A 15,508-nucleotide genomic window follows, 5' to 3' on the forward strand; every position below is an offset into this window, starting at 1 on the left:
ACACAGTTTTAATCCAGCAGGAAGTTTCAGGTAGGAGATTGTTGCTCCTAGATTATGTCGGCAGTTGCCAGCATACCAAATCCTGTGATGAGAAAGTGCCAAACCAGGAACTGCCGCAGCAGGCTCCAGTGGCAACGAGCAGTGGTGTCAGTGAAGCGGCCCACAAAGTGTGTCATGCCCGACGCAACGGTCTGACAAACTTGTGGCCACTGTGCATGCAGAGTTCAAACCATGGCATACCATACAGCCAATTTCGAGGCATGTACCTACATTGTGCGGTGGTCAGCAAGAATGGAAATATTCTGGAGTCAGTCTACAGTAGCAGAGAGACTAGGGAAGCGGCCTGAGATAGTGCCAGCAGGATAAAGGCATCACCCCGTCTGCATATCCACCTCGAAGGCAGCAGTTCGTGGAGTGAGTGTGGTCGGCATCACGTACACACCTCGTTACAGTAGCGTACAGAGAATATCGGTGGGCATCTGAGAAAGAAGGCCTGATTTGGGGAGCAGGGTGTGTAGGTATTTATGAGTGTCTTCTCGCCAGTACTTCTCCTACAGCAGCTTCCCTACCCTGGAAGATACAACGGTCTGTAGCAGCTGGGTGCTGCAATTGGACAGCAATGACTTCTTTATACAGCTTTTCTTGTTTAGTCACTCCTGCAGATGCCTAGCCGGAACTGTGCTGCCCAGATTTATCCTTCAAAGGCGCTGCCTAGTTTCTTCCACTTAGTCACCTCCCCGAATAAAAGCTCTTTCGATCTGAATATATCTTGTTGTGAAACAGTGTCTGGGCTTGAGAATGATGCTCACTTCTCCCCATATGATGTCCTTTTGCTGAGCTTCACAAGAACAGTTCATCGCACTCGACAGAGTCGTGATGCAACATTCCTCCTTCCTTAAAGAAACCTAGCCTCCAGTTTTAGACCTGTGTACAAATTGTTACAACCCCAGAAACTCAGGGGTTGTAAAATGTCAGAAGGACCGAGAGGTATGGTTTAGGAGAGAGGGATGACTCACGCTGAAGCATGCAGAGAAACACAGGCAAGTGTGTCATTGACTATTACATCGAAGATACACAGCGGGCATTACGCTGAACTCGGCAATGGCGTCGCGCACCGTGAACGACAACGCAAATGTCGGAATCTGCAGCATCAGCGTCCAGTTGCCCAGCCTTGCGTACGTGGTGATCCACTCGCGCTACGGCTGAGCGCCGAAGGGAAGCAGCCGACTGTCGTCGTCCTTGTGAGCCTTAGCAGCTCCGGCCGCCCGCTCAGGCAGCTCGTTCAGTGCCCCCAGACAGCCCTCCCTGGCCCCACCACTGCGGACGGCAGCTTGTAGTCCGCCGGGCGATGTCAGCCAGACAGAGGCCAGCAGCCCTCGCGCCGGTCCAGCTCCAAGGTGCGACATGCCCCGCCACAGCAATGGCGCGTCCGTGCAGCGGTGGTTGGAGGTAGCTTCAGCGGGCCGGTTGGCCGCCGATATCCGTTACCAGAAGGTCGTAGTGGTTGGCCTGCAACTTAAACAATCGTCATTCTCTCCAGTTCTAGACGCAGACAGAATGGTGACACGAATGCCTGATTTGAGCCTCCGGGTTCGCTTATTTATATTTTTCCCTTCACCTCGGACGTAGTTCCTGTGGAGAGGACAAGTGGAGTGCTCTTTAATAATTACAAGCTCAGCTTTCCTCAGCCCACTTCGGCCCCTACAGACAGGTCACTAGGTAACAGCAACGTATGGGTTCTTCACAGCACGTCGGTGCCCTGTGCTTCACTGACTTCTTCACATTTGCTTACAGTGCCCACCGGGCTGTGCCTTCTAGCCAGTGAGCAGTGTCGTAAACCTGCCTCACAGACTCATCTGAAAATATCATCAGCCACGTCTGCCATCCGATGTGACAATCGGTCCCATAACTACTACCTTCCAGCTATAGCTGCGCGGAATTTACAAGAATTCCCCAAATCCACGCCTGTACTTATTCACGGCGCAGCAAAATGTGGATATTTCCATCTTAACATTTATTCTGCAAACTGGTGTAAAATGCCACGTTTTCCTTGTCTTCTTACTCTAATTCCTAAGTCACATGGTTCACTCGGTTTTCCTTAATACTACACGTTATTTGCTACAGTTAGCCGAGTCCATGGGGAACTTGTGCACTGGTAGGTCGACGGCTCGTGCAGCTTTTCACTTGAAGTAGACGTAGACTACACAAAGGTAGGTCAACACAGTGGCGTCAAAAACTGAGACCCTCGAGGTCATAATGCTATTTTTCAGCTTATTGTGGTACTGCACTACCGAAAATGCTGGAACATTTGCTCAGCAGTAATACGGCCTTCCTGAGCGGCTATCGCTTCATATAGCGACTGGGGGAGATCTGGTTTTAGAGTGCTATTTTAGTAAGTTACGTCCTGAATCAGTAATATGTCCAATGGTTTTCCGATCAATACAATTAGGACAGCATTAGATCCGTTGTAGTAGTCCCAAAGTGGAAGCTGAGAGGCAGGATGTTGCCCCTGCTACATCACATGTTGTACAGTTAAATAATATACAGTGTGTCAGTTGAGCTAAATACATAGGGATTACAGTAACAAACAACTTCAATTGGTACGATCATATCGATAACGTTGTGGAGAAGGTGAATCAAAGGCTGCATGTCATTTGCAAAATACTTCGGACATGACACAAATCATAACAGATAGAATTGACAGAAGATATCGAAACAGTTCAAAGAAAGGCAGCTCGTTTTGTATTACAGTGAGATAGGAGAATGTCATGGATATGATACGTTTGTAATAGGATGACCGGAGCGGGTGACGTGGTCGGGGTTGTAGGGCATGGATAGGTAGAAGAAGGCGGCTGTTTTTATCCTCCTCTTTATTGTTAGTTCTTCCAATACATTTTCCGGTAGCTCAGCCTCACCGCTCGTGTCGTGGCGGAGACATGCTGATGCACGCAGCCCAGGGAACGCGACGCTGTGCTCAGTGAGTGGTTGCACAGGCGGTAGGAGGTTGCAGCACAAGACCTGGCCTAGCTCGCCTCCTGCAGACGCTGCGGCTAGTGATGACGCCGGGAGTCGCCGGTGCAGCAGCAGGCAATGCCCTCTGCTGGCCAGTCCTCGGGGACAGCGTCACTGATGACGACGACGTAACAGCGACTGAACGCCTACACATACTGATGGCCTTAAATAGTGCAGACCGCTGCTGAATCCACTGGTTACATGGCGCGGTGTTTATTAGAATGTTCTTGATGAGTTGGCTAACGCAACCACGCTGCTCGCACCTGCGTAATTCTGCTAATGGTGCGTTCTGGCTGCTGATGACTGCCGCGCACGTACACACATACCGACACTCGTTGCAAAACTGTGTCACCTGCATAATGCGCCGACCAGCCTTCGTCCGCCGTCTGCCGTGAAGCTGCCGCATCGCACACTGAAACACACTAAATCACAATTTCGCATCATATTTCCTAAAAATAACCCCTTGTCCTCTACACGTTAGATGGAATGTCAGTCATAAAAAATGCGCTGTTCATTGTGTTGAAACTTTTCAAGTAATTTCAATAAGCAACTTTCTGCTCCAAATGCGAAAATAATTTGTTGACCCCAAACTGCATAGGGAGAAATGATTACCGTAATAAAATAAGAAAAATCAGAGCTCAAATGGAACGATTTAAGTGTTCATTTCTCCCGCGCAGTGTTCGGCAGTGGTACAGTAGAGAAGCAGTGTAAAGGTGGTCCGATAAACCCTTTGCCGGGCATTGTGAACTGCAGAGTAGTCATTTAGACATAGATGTAGCTAAATGTCCTAAATTCTCACAATTCTAACCTTGTCATTCCATTAGGAAAATCTTGTTCATAACAGTCACCATCTCGGGAGTAAACAAACAGTACATCCAATACTTTCTGATCCCTTAAAAGTATGAGTGTGGTATCACTCTGCCACACCTATTTTACTTAAAACTAACTGCATTTCACAAGCTTGTGTGTCAGTCTGGATCATCCAGGTTTCACTCTTCTTCGAACTTCTGCAAGGACGAATGTACGCTGAGGCGACAAAAAGTCAATGTGATACCTCCTGATATCGAGTCGGAGATCCTTTTCCCCGGTGTAGTGAAGCAACTGGACGTGGCATGGACTCAACAAGTCGTTGTAAGTCCCCTGCAGAAATACTGACCCATGCTGCCTCTACAGTCGTCCACATTTGCGAAAGAGTTACCAGTGCAGCATTTTGTGTACGAACTGACCTCTCAGTTACGTCCCATAAATGTTCGATGGGATTCATGTTTGGCGATCTAGGCGGCCAAATTATTCGCTCGAAATGTCCAGAATGTTCTTCAAACAAATAGTGAACAATTGCGGCATCGTGACATGGCGCATTGTCATCCTTAACAATTCCATCGTTGTTTGGGAACATGAAGTTCATGAATGGCTGGAAACGGTCTCAGCCAAACATAACCATTTCCAATCAATAATTGGTGTAAACAGAGCCGACACAATTATGGAACCACCACCATCTTGCAATGTGTCTTGTTGACAACTTCAGCACATGGCTTCATGGGGTCTGCACCACACTCAAGCCTACCGTCAGCTCTTATCAACCGAAATCGATACTCATCTGACCAAGCCACCGCATTCCACTTGTCTAGGGTCCAACCGACATCGTTACGAGCCCAGGAGAGGTGCTATAGGCGATGTCGTGCTGTTAGCAAATGCGTCCGCGTCATTCGTCTGCTGCCATAGCCCATTAAAGCCAGAATTCACCACATTGTCCTAACGGATACGTTCATCGTACTTCCTACATTGATTTCAGCGGTTATTTCACACACAGAGCTACTTGTTTATTATCACTGACAACGAAAACACCGCTCGCTCCTCTCAGTAGCTATGTGAAGGCTGCCGGCCACTGTGTTGTCTATCGTGGGAGGTAATACCTGAAAACTGGTACTCTCAGCACACGCTTCCTACTGTGGATCTGGGAGCATTGAACTCCCAAACGATTTCCGAAATGGAGTGTCCCATGTACCTAGCTCCAACTACACTCTGCGTTCAAAGTCTGTTAATTCCAATCGTGCGGCCACAATCCCGTCGGAAATGGTTTCACGTGAATCACCTGAGTACAAATGACAGCTCCTCCAACTTACTACCCTTCTATACTTCGTGTATGCGATACTACCGCCATCTGTATTATGTGCGTATCGCTAATCCATGACTTTTGTCACCTCAGTGTGAGTGCTTCATAATCACACAGTCCACCCTCTTACAATAGCGTATCCCTATACAAATTACACACAGTACCATCCATTCCCTTCCTAGAAATCGTACAACAAACGTGAAATAAATCACTCTACACTGAGAAATTATAATGAATCTATTAAACTAGGACAATGCTTTTGAAAGATAACAGCACTGACGCTTGATGTAATGTGTGTAGTGTATCCTTAAAAGCTTTAACGTATCCTATGTGAACAACAGAAGTTTCTGTCAGGATCAGAAACTTCACATTCACAAAGCGATGTCAGCTCTATAACTTGGTATAACCCCTGCTAGCATATTATAATTTCTTTGTTTTGCCCTTAGGTGTACAGAGACTTGCCACAACGATCCATTGGCCTGTCCTATAACCAGATAACATTATGTCGCCCCATTCGTTCTTGCCACTCGAGGCTTAAGTATTTGCCTTCTTCATCCGGTTTCACACGTCCTTTAGCGTATTTGCGAATTCGCGTATTGATTCCCCGTTTTTCCCGATCTAAAGTTTAATAATTTCGAAAGGTGATGGCATCTTTCTACAGTATTCTACCTCACATAGCGAGAAGCCAGTATTGTCACAGACTTCTGACTTGTATGTGGCTATTAGATAGGATAGATAAATGTCGCAGTCGTGATGCCTACTCACAAAATGACTCGACATTTTACTTGAGTAAGGTGAATGTGCTCAGTCCTCCCATTCCCCTGAGAGTGGAAGACACTAGTTCTTACTGTGCGTATTCTCAATAGATGACATAATTGCTTAATTAATTCGCAAATGAAAATGGTGCTCTGATCCATAATTATTGTGTTAGATATGCCAACCATCAATAGCCAGTTTCTCGCCATTGCTTATGCTTCTGTACTCGTGTGTTGAATCCGGATGGCAATAATCGCAACATAACGTGTAAAGTGCTTTATATTGTTTAAAACCTAGCAGTTTCTCACCGATGCCTTGTTAAATAGACCCAAAATGTACAATCACACAATTTCAAATGCCTTAGATGCCTGGTATTCATTTAAGGCTCAAATCAACACATTGTGCACATAGCAGGCGATTCTTGACATAATGATTTATGTTCGGTCTTCATGTTTTCCACTAAAAGCATTCAGATACTACAGTCCATTGCCCTTCCCCTCCTCCCAATGACCTGCTTGCACGTGGTCATGAGTCTCTTTTAATACTTCCTACTTCTATGCTGCATGTCCCCTGATGCATGGTCCGAACTTATTCGACCTTCACACTACTCCATCGTGCATAACTATCAGTGGTTGCGTTTTGAAAAGCTGGGAGTCCACGTCAGCAGTCTGCACCTTCTGCCATTCTGCAAGGCTTCGGCCAAGCACTTTTATGACCACATTTTTTTTTTCTGCTCAACCCATCCTCATTGTCTTGCCTTGCGCACTACCGCAAAGTCAGATTCACTTAATTTTAATGTCCATCGAGTCTTTCTGTGTGATAGGCCTTTTAGTCCTAATAGCCACTTTTATGGTGCATGGCCTGTTACAGCTTCGAATTTCCTACCATAGAGGTAAAAATGAAAGTAAGTAGTACTGTTGATTAATCTCAATATCTCCTTCTCTGTAGTTGAGTAATTTCATTCTCATTTATTTAACTGCTTTGATGCATGTGCTACTGCGTACGCCTTACTATCTATGAGTGTATGCTGAAAACTAATGCCTATGAATTTTTTATTTAAAAACACTTAACGCCCTTTAAATAAAACAGACGTTACTAACATACGTTATTAACATTCTGCATATTTATTCTTCATGTCTACATATTTATTTCTCAATGCTCATGACCATATTTCTTCCAGCAGGAGACCAGTTCGTTGAGACTATCTATCACTGTAGAATGTCTGACTTTTTTCACACAGCCACAACCTTACCTCTGACTGTAGCACTTCATGGCAACCAAAGTGACGTCCTCAGGGGCTTTTTAACACAGATAAAAAATAGGATGGGACCAAGTCAGGCCTGTATGGAAGATGATCGATGACAGTGAAACCAAGGCGTCAGCTTGTTGCAGATGTTGTAGCACTTGTGTGTGGTCCGTCATTGTCAAGCTGTGTGGAATTCGAACCTCAATTACAAGACACTGTTCTTCACGCACTGATATAAGTTACGTTACACACCACCATGTTATAATTTGGTGCCATCTTCCGACGGAGGGTTGCAAATATGTAGACATGGAGAAGGAAGATGTAGAATATTAATAACATTCGTTTTATTAAAATAATTAAGAGTCTTCACATAAAAAATTTGGAGGCATTACTTTTCAGCACACCCTTGTACTTACTTAGAATACATCCCACTGCCTAATTGCTCTTCTCATAGGCCAAGATAAACTGTTTTTAGTAATTTGGAAGTGCAAATACAAGGCTGGTTGTTAGTGACTTTATCAGTTCCCTAAATGTAGGCTGACAGTCATTTGTCTACTGAAATTTCACACTTTTCTTCAACAAATATTTTAATGGTACAGTCATGTCAGCAAACACTGTAATTCCGAGTAATAATTTCATAACCCTAAACGTGACTGCAGCTCCTTGGCAGTTTGTGGCACTGAGAAATCATGGACTGCACATAACAGTCATAATGCCATGATAGCTAATTATGTTATTTAAATAGCTCATCTCTCCCAGTGCAGAGTGACACTTGTCAATACTTCATATCAAGCACACTGGACACTGTCTCTTAAAGCACCTCTTCTAGCAGTTGTGTGTGCTCCTTCAGATTCTTCGAAAAAACAACAATATTGTGTAAGCAGGCCATATACTGTAATGGTTTTAATCTTCTCACCACTCCATTCGATAACCACTGAAATGTGGCTGGAGTATTCTTCAGTCCAAAAGGCATCCGCTGGAACTGATAATGCCCCCATGCGTTCTTCAGCAGTCCATTTAGCACTGCTTGTATATGTATCTGACAGTAACCACTTTTCAGATGCACTGTTGAGAAATGCTTGTATTGATCCAAGTTGCCCATTGTTTAGGTGATATTCAGTATCACATTTACATCTATCACAGTTAACTGTAGTCATTACAGAACTTATATTTCCTCATCCCATCTGATTATTTCTTGGTCACTATGACAGTGGGTGCTATCACTCTCTTTGATAATTTCATCCTTCAATTGTTGATTGATGAACTCATCCATTATTTGTCATAGGTGCCTAGATATTCTGTTTGGCTTCTTATAGACAGGAAGAATATCACTTTTTGGAATCCTGTGTTGTGTAGCATCACAGGTAACAGCCCACTGGGACTGAACAGATCCATGAACTGTATCAATAATGTTTCTATGCCTACCCTGTCTTTTTCTTTCAAACACTGTGCTTTCTCAAGTAATACAAGAGGCTTTGATGGTTTACTAATGGCAAAGGTCCATACTTCACATGTCGAAGTCGTCCTCATCCAAGACATCCAGACTGGCTGTCAACAACCTCTTTGGCAAAACTGCTTCATTGGCATCAAAATTATCCACACTGATCAGAAACATGTATTCTCCAATCACTTTCTGCACGTATAACATGCTCCTACAAGCAAAGAAATGTCACGGATTCAATCGTCATTGTTTTCCATAAAAGAATTAGCTCTGTAGGTGAGCATCTGTGCTCAGCCAGAGTAGTTTCCTAGTGCCTTTCAGCACTTTATCATGCAAACTGAGCCTTAACGATTGTATGTGAATTATAATCAGTCCCACATTCATACTGGGACTACCTTGTGTCAGTGTATCATTTACAGTGGTCTCTTCCAGTCGGAATAATGTTCCACCATACTGAAAAGTGTACTGCGAAAGATCAATTTTAGTGTTGCTTATTCAAGAAATCCAGCCCCAAGATCGCACAGTACCCCTCACTGACAAGCCTCAGCACTTCCTACACTCTTAAAATTTTCTTGCTACAATGCAACAATTGAGAAATGTTAATACCAATGATGTTACATTTATCTATATTGTGGGAAATTCAGTCTTTTCTTACCCAAGAGGTCTAGAATCCCCACAAACACATGAGTCCGTGTGTCCATTAAAGTGTATGTTTTGTACAGTTCATCACGCAAGCTAAGCAACATTCTGCCTTTGTATACGTCTCTGTAGTACTGAAATTCACTGGAAACACCGTTCAGCTGTTGCAGAATTCTCACTGGTGTTTAATGACCTCGTACCACACTTCCTCTTATTCCTACAATCCTACACTGGATGTCCTACCACTTCACACTCACAGAACAGTGATTGGCAGTATTGTTTCCGAATGTGGTCCACATATCCACACCTACCTCATTTTAGCTGTGAGAATAAAACACTTCACTTATCCTGTCCTTACGTGGCTATATCCGCCTCCTGTAGTTGCTTAGCAATCTTAATGGAAACAGCTAGATCTTTCAGACATTCCATCTGCACTGTCCTTAACACATGGAAGCACCACAACAGAACACCTAATGCTCTGTGCTTTGCCTCCCGGAGGATAATTTCTTCCTCCACCTCGTTCTGTATCAACTCACACAAGATTGCGCATCTATTTTCCTTATCTTATTTGAGAAAGATTCCACTGTTCCATTCCATTTCTGGGATATTCCACAGAGCTACTCCATAAAGAATCTAATACTCTTCTGTTTACAGTAGCTTCAAAGTTATCAATTAACGCTGTCACAACCTCAGTTATATTGCACTAGATTAGCTGCAGCCGAAGGTGTGGGTATGCTGAATGGAGCATTTGTTTCTACCACCCCAGCTAGCCCACCATGTCTCACATTGCAAGTCGTCCAAGTCTCCACAACCCTTCCAGTGCAATACTACTTTCCTTCAGCTACACTACGTGTTTCACCAAGGATTCGGTCACTTCCTGAGTCATCGTTGCTTGTGTTTTGTGATCTTGGCATATGTGCAGATTCTATTTACCAAAAATAGAACAAACTTGGAGTACACAAAAATCCAAAGACAGCCACTACAAGCAGACATAATGACAGTAAGAAATGCCTTCAGTCTTCATGAGGAAAGGCTAACCTCCTCAATCCCATGTGCTTCATGCCCATGATATCAGCAAATATTACATGTTGTTGGCACTGGCTACGTACAAGGCAATTTGTGACTGCCGGGTTACATTGCTGGCATCTCACTGGCTGTAAATAATGCTCGCTATAACTTCCCTTAAACTGAGACTCAATTTGAGGTCCTTCCAGTTTCATGAATTGCACTTGCACGCTTCTCTGTGCATCCAGTCTGCCTGTCATTCTTACCTGCAAGAATCGAAGAAGCCACGAAAATAGGAAGTCTACTTACCACACTCATATTGTCGAAACCGCACCATGAATTGTCGATGATGTCACTGTTCGAGCGTCCTCTCGTCAGGTACCAGTAGTTGATACTGAAGATACTACTGACGGTAGGGTGGCAGATGATTGAGTCTATTTTAGATGAGGGAAAGATGCTGCTCCCTAGCGAGGACATGGGCTGTAAAGATGATGGTGGCTGGAAATCCTTGGCAAGCCATTAATGAAACAAGCTTATTTGCAATAGTCTGTTGTCCATTTCAGTACAAAGACAGGATTAAACCAGGTGGGAGGTTGTTGCCCTTCGTGGTGCCATCTGGGGCACTGAGTGCTGGGATCAGCAACTACCAGCCCAGGAACCAGCAGAGAATGTGCCAGTGGGGACGGGCAGTGGCATCAGTAAAGCTGCTCCAAAAATGTCAGACTCGACACTTCGCAGCTTAACAAACTCATCGTCACCATGTACCACTCTGGCGTAATCAGCGTTCAGACTGTGACATCCAGTAAGGTTGATTTCAAAGGTGTTTGTCCACACTGGGTGGTGCTCAGTGATTCTGGAAGCCTTCTGGTACCAGTGTACAGCATATGGTCACCATCTCAAGCAGTTGCCTGTTTCTACTGGAGGTGAAGTTCTTGGTAGCTGACTGGATATTCCATCTGGGGCTGTAGTAGTTTCCGCCTTGCAGTTAGAAGCTGATGGAGATGGTAACTGAAGTCACTTACACATCTCGGTACTGTCATGTGCAGAAAACACTGGCACCCATCTGAGAATATAAGATAATGAGCGTCCAGGTTTTTTTTCTTTTTTTTTGGGCAGTAGTATGGGGGTATTTATGAGAGTCTTGGTGGCCAGTACTTCTCCAACAGCAGCACACTAATACTGGAAGAGAAAACAGGCCGTAGCAGCCAAGAATCGCCATTGGGTGTTTATGACATATTCATACATCCTTTCTTGTTTAGCCTGTTTCTACAGGAGAGTATCTGGAGCTGTAGTATTGCCTAAATTGACCCTTTAAATGCGCTTGCAAATTTCTTCCACTTTGTCAGCTTCCTGACTAAACACGCTTTCGGTTTGAATACACCTTATGAAACGGTGTGTGAGCTTCAGAATGATGTCCTTTGCAGATCATTTAGAGAAGTTCATCGCACACAGTGAAACAATCGTACATTAGTACAATCCGACTTCTGTACAAATTCAGTGCAGTGATGTGATTATTGTAAATAAATGTTTAAAATAATCTTTCTATTTGACAATGCATGGCTACAGTAGCCTAGAAGCTAGCATAGGCACTTTAGTGTACTGACATGTACATGTTTTGTGACGTGTTTGCTATTACCTTCTAAATGAAATTATGTTTAAACCTTTTTTACTTATTTCACATCCATGAAGACCACTTCACTTGCGGTCTGAGGAAGGTATATCAGCAAATTTGACTCTCTCTGGAAATTTGTATTGTGTATTCTTGCTTTCTCATATGTTCTATATACTGGAGTATACATATCCACATTATGGGTTTATTGGATCGAAAAGTACAGTTCATCCAAACTAACCTAATCTGAAATTTCTCTGATTCACATGGTCTCATTTATATATGAATGAAAAAGAGATGTCTGTGAGAGCATGGATTTTGCTCTTACCTGTGTAAACTAACATAACATAGCTGGACACTTGAAAAAATGAAATTCGTGGAGCAGTTTCTTAGAAAGTCATTTAACTAATGTGGTTAACAATGCAAATATTATTTTATTTATGATTTATTAACTTTTACTGAAAGAACTTCTGGTGACTGGCACCCACTGCTTGCAAAGTTCCTCAATAGTTACCCCACTCTTTACGTGCTCCCCAGTATGTGATGCAGAATATAAATTAGCACTTCTATTTTTGTCATACAATTCTTTTTAATAAAGCTCACAATTACACCTGCATGGATGTTCGAGTCACATTGTACAAAACAGAATCAACAACTGCTGGCACCTTGTAGAACCTGTACTGTTTAAAATAGCGTTAATGTACGTAATTTTTTTTTTCTTCTTCTTTCCTTAATGAAATAAGCTGATAGTCTGTTCTGTATTCACTCCAAGCTGCCTGTCCCTCAGTCGTTCTACATCTCTCTTTCCTATACCTTTATAACTAAATAATTGCTTAAGTAATCTCTCTTCCACATTCTGTTCGTATGTTATTTCGTTATATGTATCCTTGTACTATTTTTTTCTGTATACACAGTATCACGTTCTTCTCTGATAACACTGCTTTTGATTTGATCTGATGCTGTACTTTCTTCAACTTCCTTTAAAAATTTCATTTCAGCTGACTATATTTTTCTTTTGTATTTCCTTAGTTAATATCCAGAATAAGTTTCCATATATTATAACAGCGGTAGCCATTGCTATGTAAAATTTTAGCTTTTCATATTTCCTTGTGTTTCTAAACTTATTTAATTTTATTAGTTACATTTTCATCTTCATAGCTAATATCACAGTCTAAAAGCAGAAAATGTGACACCTGTTCTGTTCATGGTCATCTAGTACTATTTTGGATTGCAGTAGAAATTTTTCTTTCTTCGATTTTTTATTGTAAGTTTTAAATGTCGGTTCTTACATATTTGATTTAGGTGATGTATTGGACACTGCAGGTCATTTTCTGTCTTTGGGATACTTTCATATTACAAAATCATTGCATGGACTTATGTGTGTGCCATTATTCCGCAAGGAGAAAGGTAGCACACCACACCCATGCATGTATGCATGCATACATAGATACACACAGACAAATATTCCCTTCCATGTTCAAAATCACTTGGTCTTAGTATAAAAAATTGGTTAAATGAAATGTTACAAAACCATGAAAACAATAAGTTGGCCACTAGTAGCTGATCACTGTGGAAATAAAAGATGAACCAAACATGGGATGAAACCTACTTTTCCAGTGATATATGCAGTAGTATATATTTTTAAAATCTTCACCACTTAAACTAAACATTTCTATAAAACCTTGGTAATGCTCCTACTTCTTAATACAAAGCACAATTTGATAATGAGTTGCAATGAGAATGACACATCAGAACTAATACAGACTACAGGGACTTCTCAATGGGGAAGATTACAAATATCATTTTAAGATAAGCTGACATAACATTCTTTGACCAGAGAAAAAGCAAAGTAGCTATATCACGGTATCAGCGAATTTAGTGTATATCTCTTTGTTTAGAGCTATGCGTTTCACTATTTACACAGGTCCTTCTACCCTCAGAGTGAAACAACAGCATGCAGAGTACTTCAGTCTGGGCAGAGATATGAGGCACGTCTGCCTGCTTTGTTACTGAATCTGCTATGTCCTCCCATCCTCATCATCAGCTTCTCATCCCCAGGTGGCATACCCCTCTTTTTCTTAAACTGTAGTATGGACTGGTTCACTGTACACTTCTATTTGATTGTTTAACCCATTACATGACTGCAGGTACTTACAGTGTCTGAGTAGGTCAGGTCTGTTACCTCATAAGAACCGCTGGAATATTCTAAGGCCTAAGTATTTAATAACACTGAATCACGTATAGCAAACGTAATTGATACCTGCATCTTGAAGATACAGTCAGAGCACACTGAAAGATATCTCAGCTTGCCACTTAAATTGGTAACGCATATTTTTCTAATGTCCTAGTGATGTGTGGAAGAAATTGTCCTTATCTAGTTGTGAGCATCACATGATTAAGTTACATATGTAAATATAATTTATATATGACTTTGTTACACACTTAGAAATGATATTCACTTACCTGATTCTTCATTTGTTAATGTGGCTTTTTTAAAATTTTGACAAGTGCTTTCAAGAATACAGTTGTAATATAGAACCACTTGTTTTATTTCTTAGAGAAACTTCCTTTCAAAAACTGTGTCCCATATTGAAATAAAAGCAGTAAAAATACAGAATTATTTTAAGGAGGCAATGATTCACAGCTTTCAAATATTTTTATTGACGCAATGGTTGAATGTGACTTTATAAAGACTAACAGTTTTTGTCAAACAAAACACCATTCCTAGACACAAAAAAACCAGATTAATTGCGGCGCTGAGTACAATCATGATCATGTCTTCATTAATATAAATGTGTAGTTCAGGGATGAATAGTCTGAAAGACATGTAAGAGAGCAGGCGTGTATAACATGCATCAACTGCAATAGATTCGTGACCCTTTTCTTTGCATAACTGTTTGTTTATTCACACAGGTCATGAATACATATAGTTACTGACTGATGAAGTTGAAGTGCCGAGAATACTATGTCAGTGATATTAGTTTTGACTCCCATAGTGCTTGTTGTTGGATGTTTCGTCATGAGTAGACCTCAACAATAGTCATAATTGCAATTAGATTTTTAGTATGTGTGGTTATAAAAAAGGGAGGTGTGTGGATGTTATATGAGTGAATATTATGACAGTCTGCATGTACTACGCTGGTCGTTCTGGACTGCAGTGTATTTTGGACTGGAGTGTTAGATGTGTATGTATAACCAGAGTAGTGAGCTATGATTAATAATTTGTTCTGTGTTGAGATCACTCAACAGTAGTTTCTCAGATGAAGGGTAAGTGACACAGATTTATGTTAAAATGAAATGCATTTATCTATTTTAAAACTCAACCGTGAATTTGCTCCAGTGGGACCTCATTTCTCTGTTACATTACCATGTACCCATTGGATACCACTGTAAAATCTCCTTTGCCTGGCCGATCAGCCTTGTGTATTATCCAGTCATGAACTAATTTTAGGCTGCTTTGTTTCTTTCAGTTAACAAGTTCAGAAAGAGAGTCTCAGTTTGCATGATAGGATTTTATTTCTCCTGATTAGACAGCAATAACGATATCAATAATCTGTATATAAGTGTGTGAAAGTTAAAATCTGTGTGAATTTCTGTGATATTAAACGCTAAATGAAATCGTATGTAAACAAGCAGCGAGTGTGAGAATTAACCGCAAAGAAATCAGCCACATACATATCGTATACC

General features: G+C 41.9%; 1 protein-coding gene across 1 annotated transcript in view; it reads right to left on the reverse strand.

Moving 5' to 3' along the window:
- Positions 1-2,889: 2,889 nt before the first annotated feature.
- LOC124717006 (zinc finger protein 239-like) overlaps positions 2,890-15,508 on the reverse strand; it is a 303,476-nt gene continuing 290,857 nt past the window's right edge. The window contains exon 9 of the mRNA XM_047243641.1: positions 2,890-3,434. Within this exon, the coding sequence (XP_047099597.1) occupies positions 2,975-3,434 (460 nt within the window). The 3' untranslated portion in view covers positions 2,890-2,974. The remainder of the gene's footprint in view (positions 3,435-15,508) is intronic.

Source organism: Schistocerca piceifrons, chromosome 9 (genome assembly GCF_021461385.2).
Source record: "Schistocerca piceifrons isolate TAMUIC-IGC-003096 chromosome 9, iqSchPice1.1, whole genome shotgun sequence".
In the NCBI taxonomy this organism is placed as follows: domain Eukaryota; kingdom Metazoa; phylum Arthropoda; class Insecta; order Orthoptera; family Acrididae; genus Schistocerca; species Schistocerca piceifrons.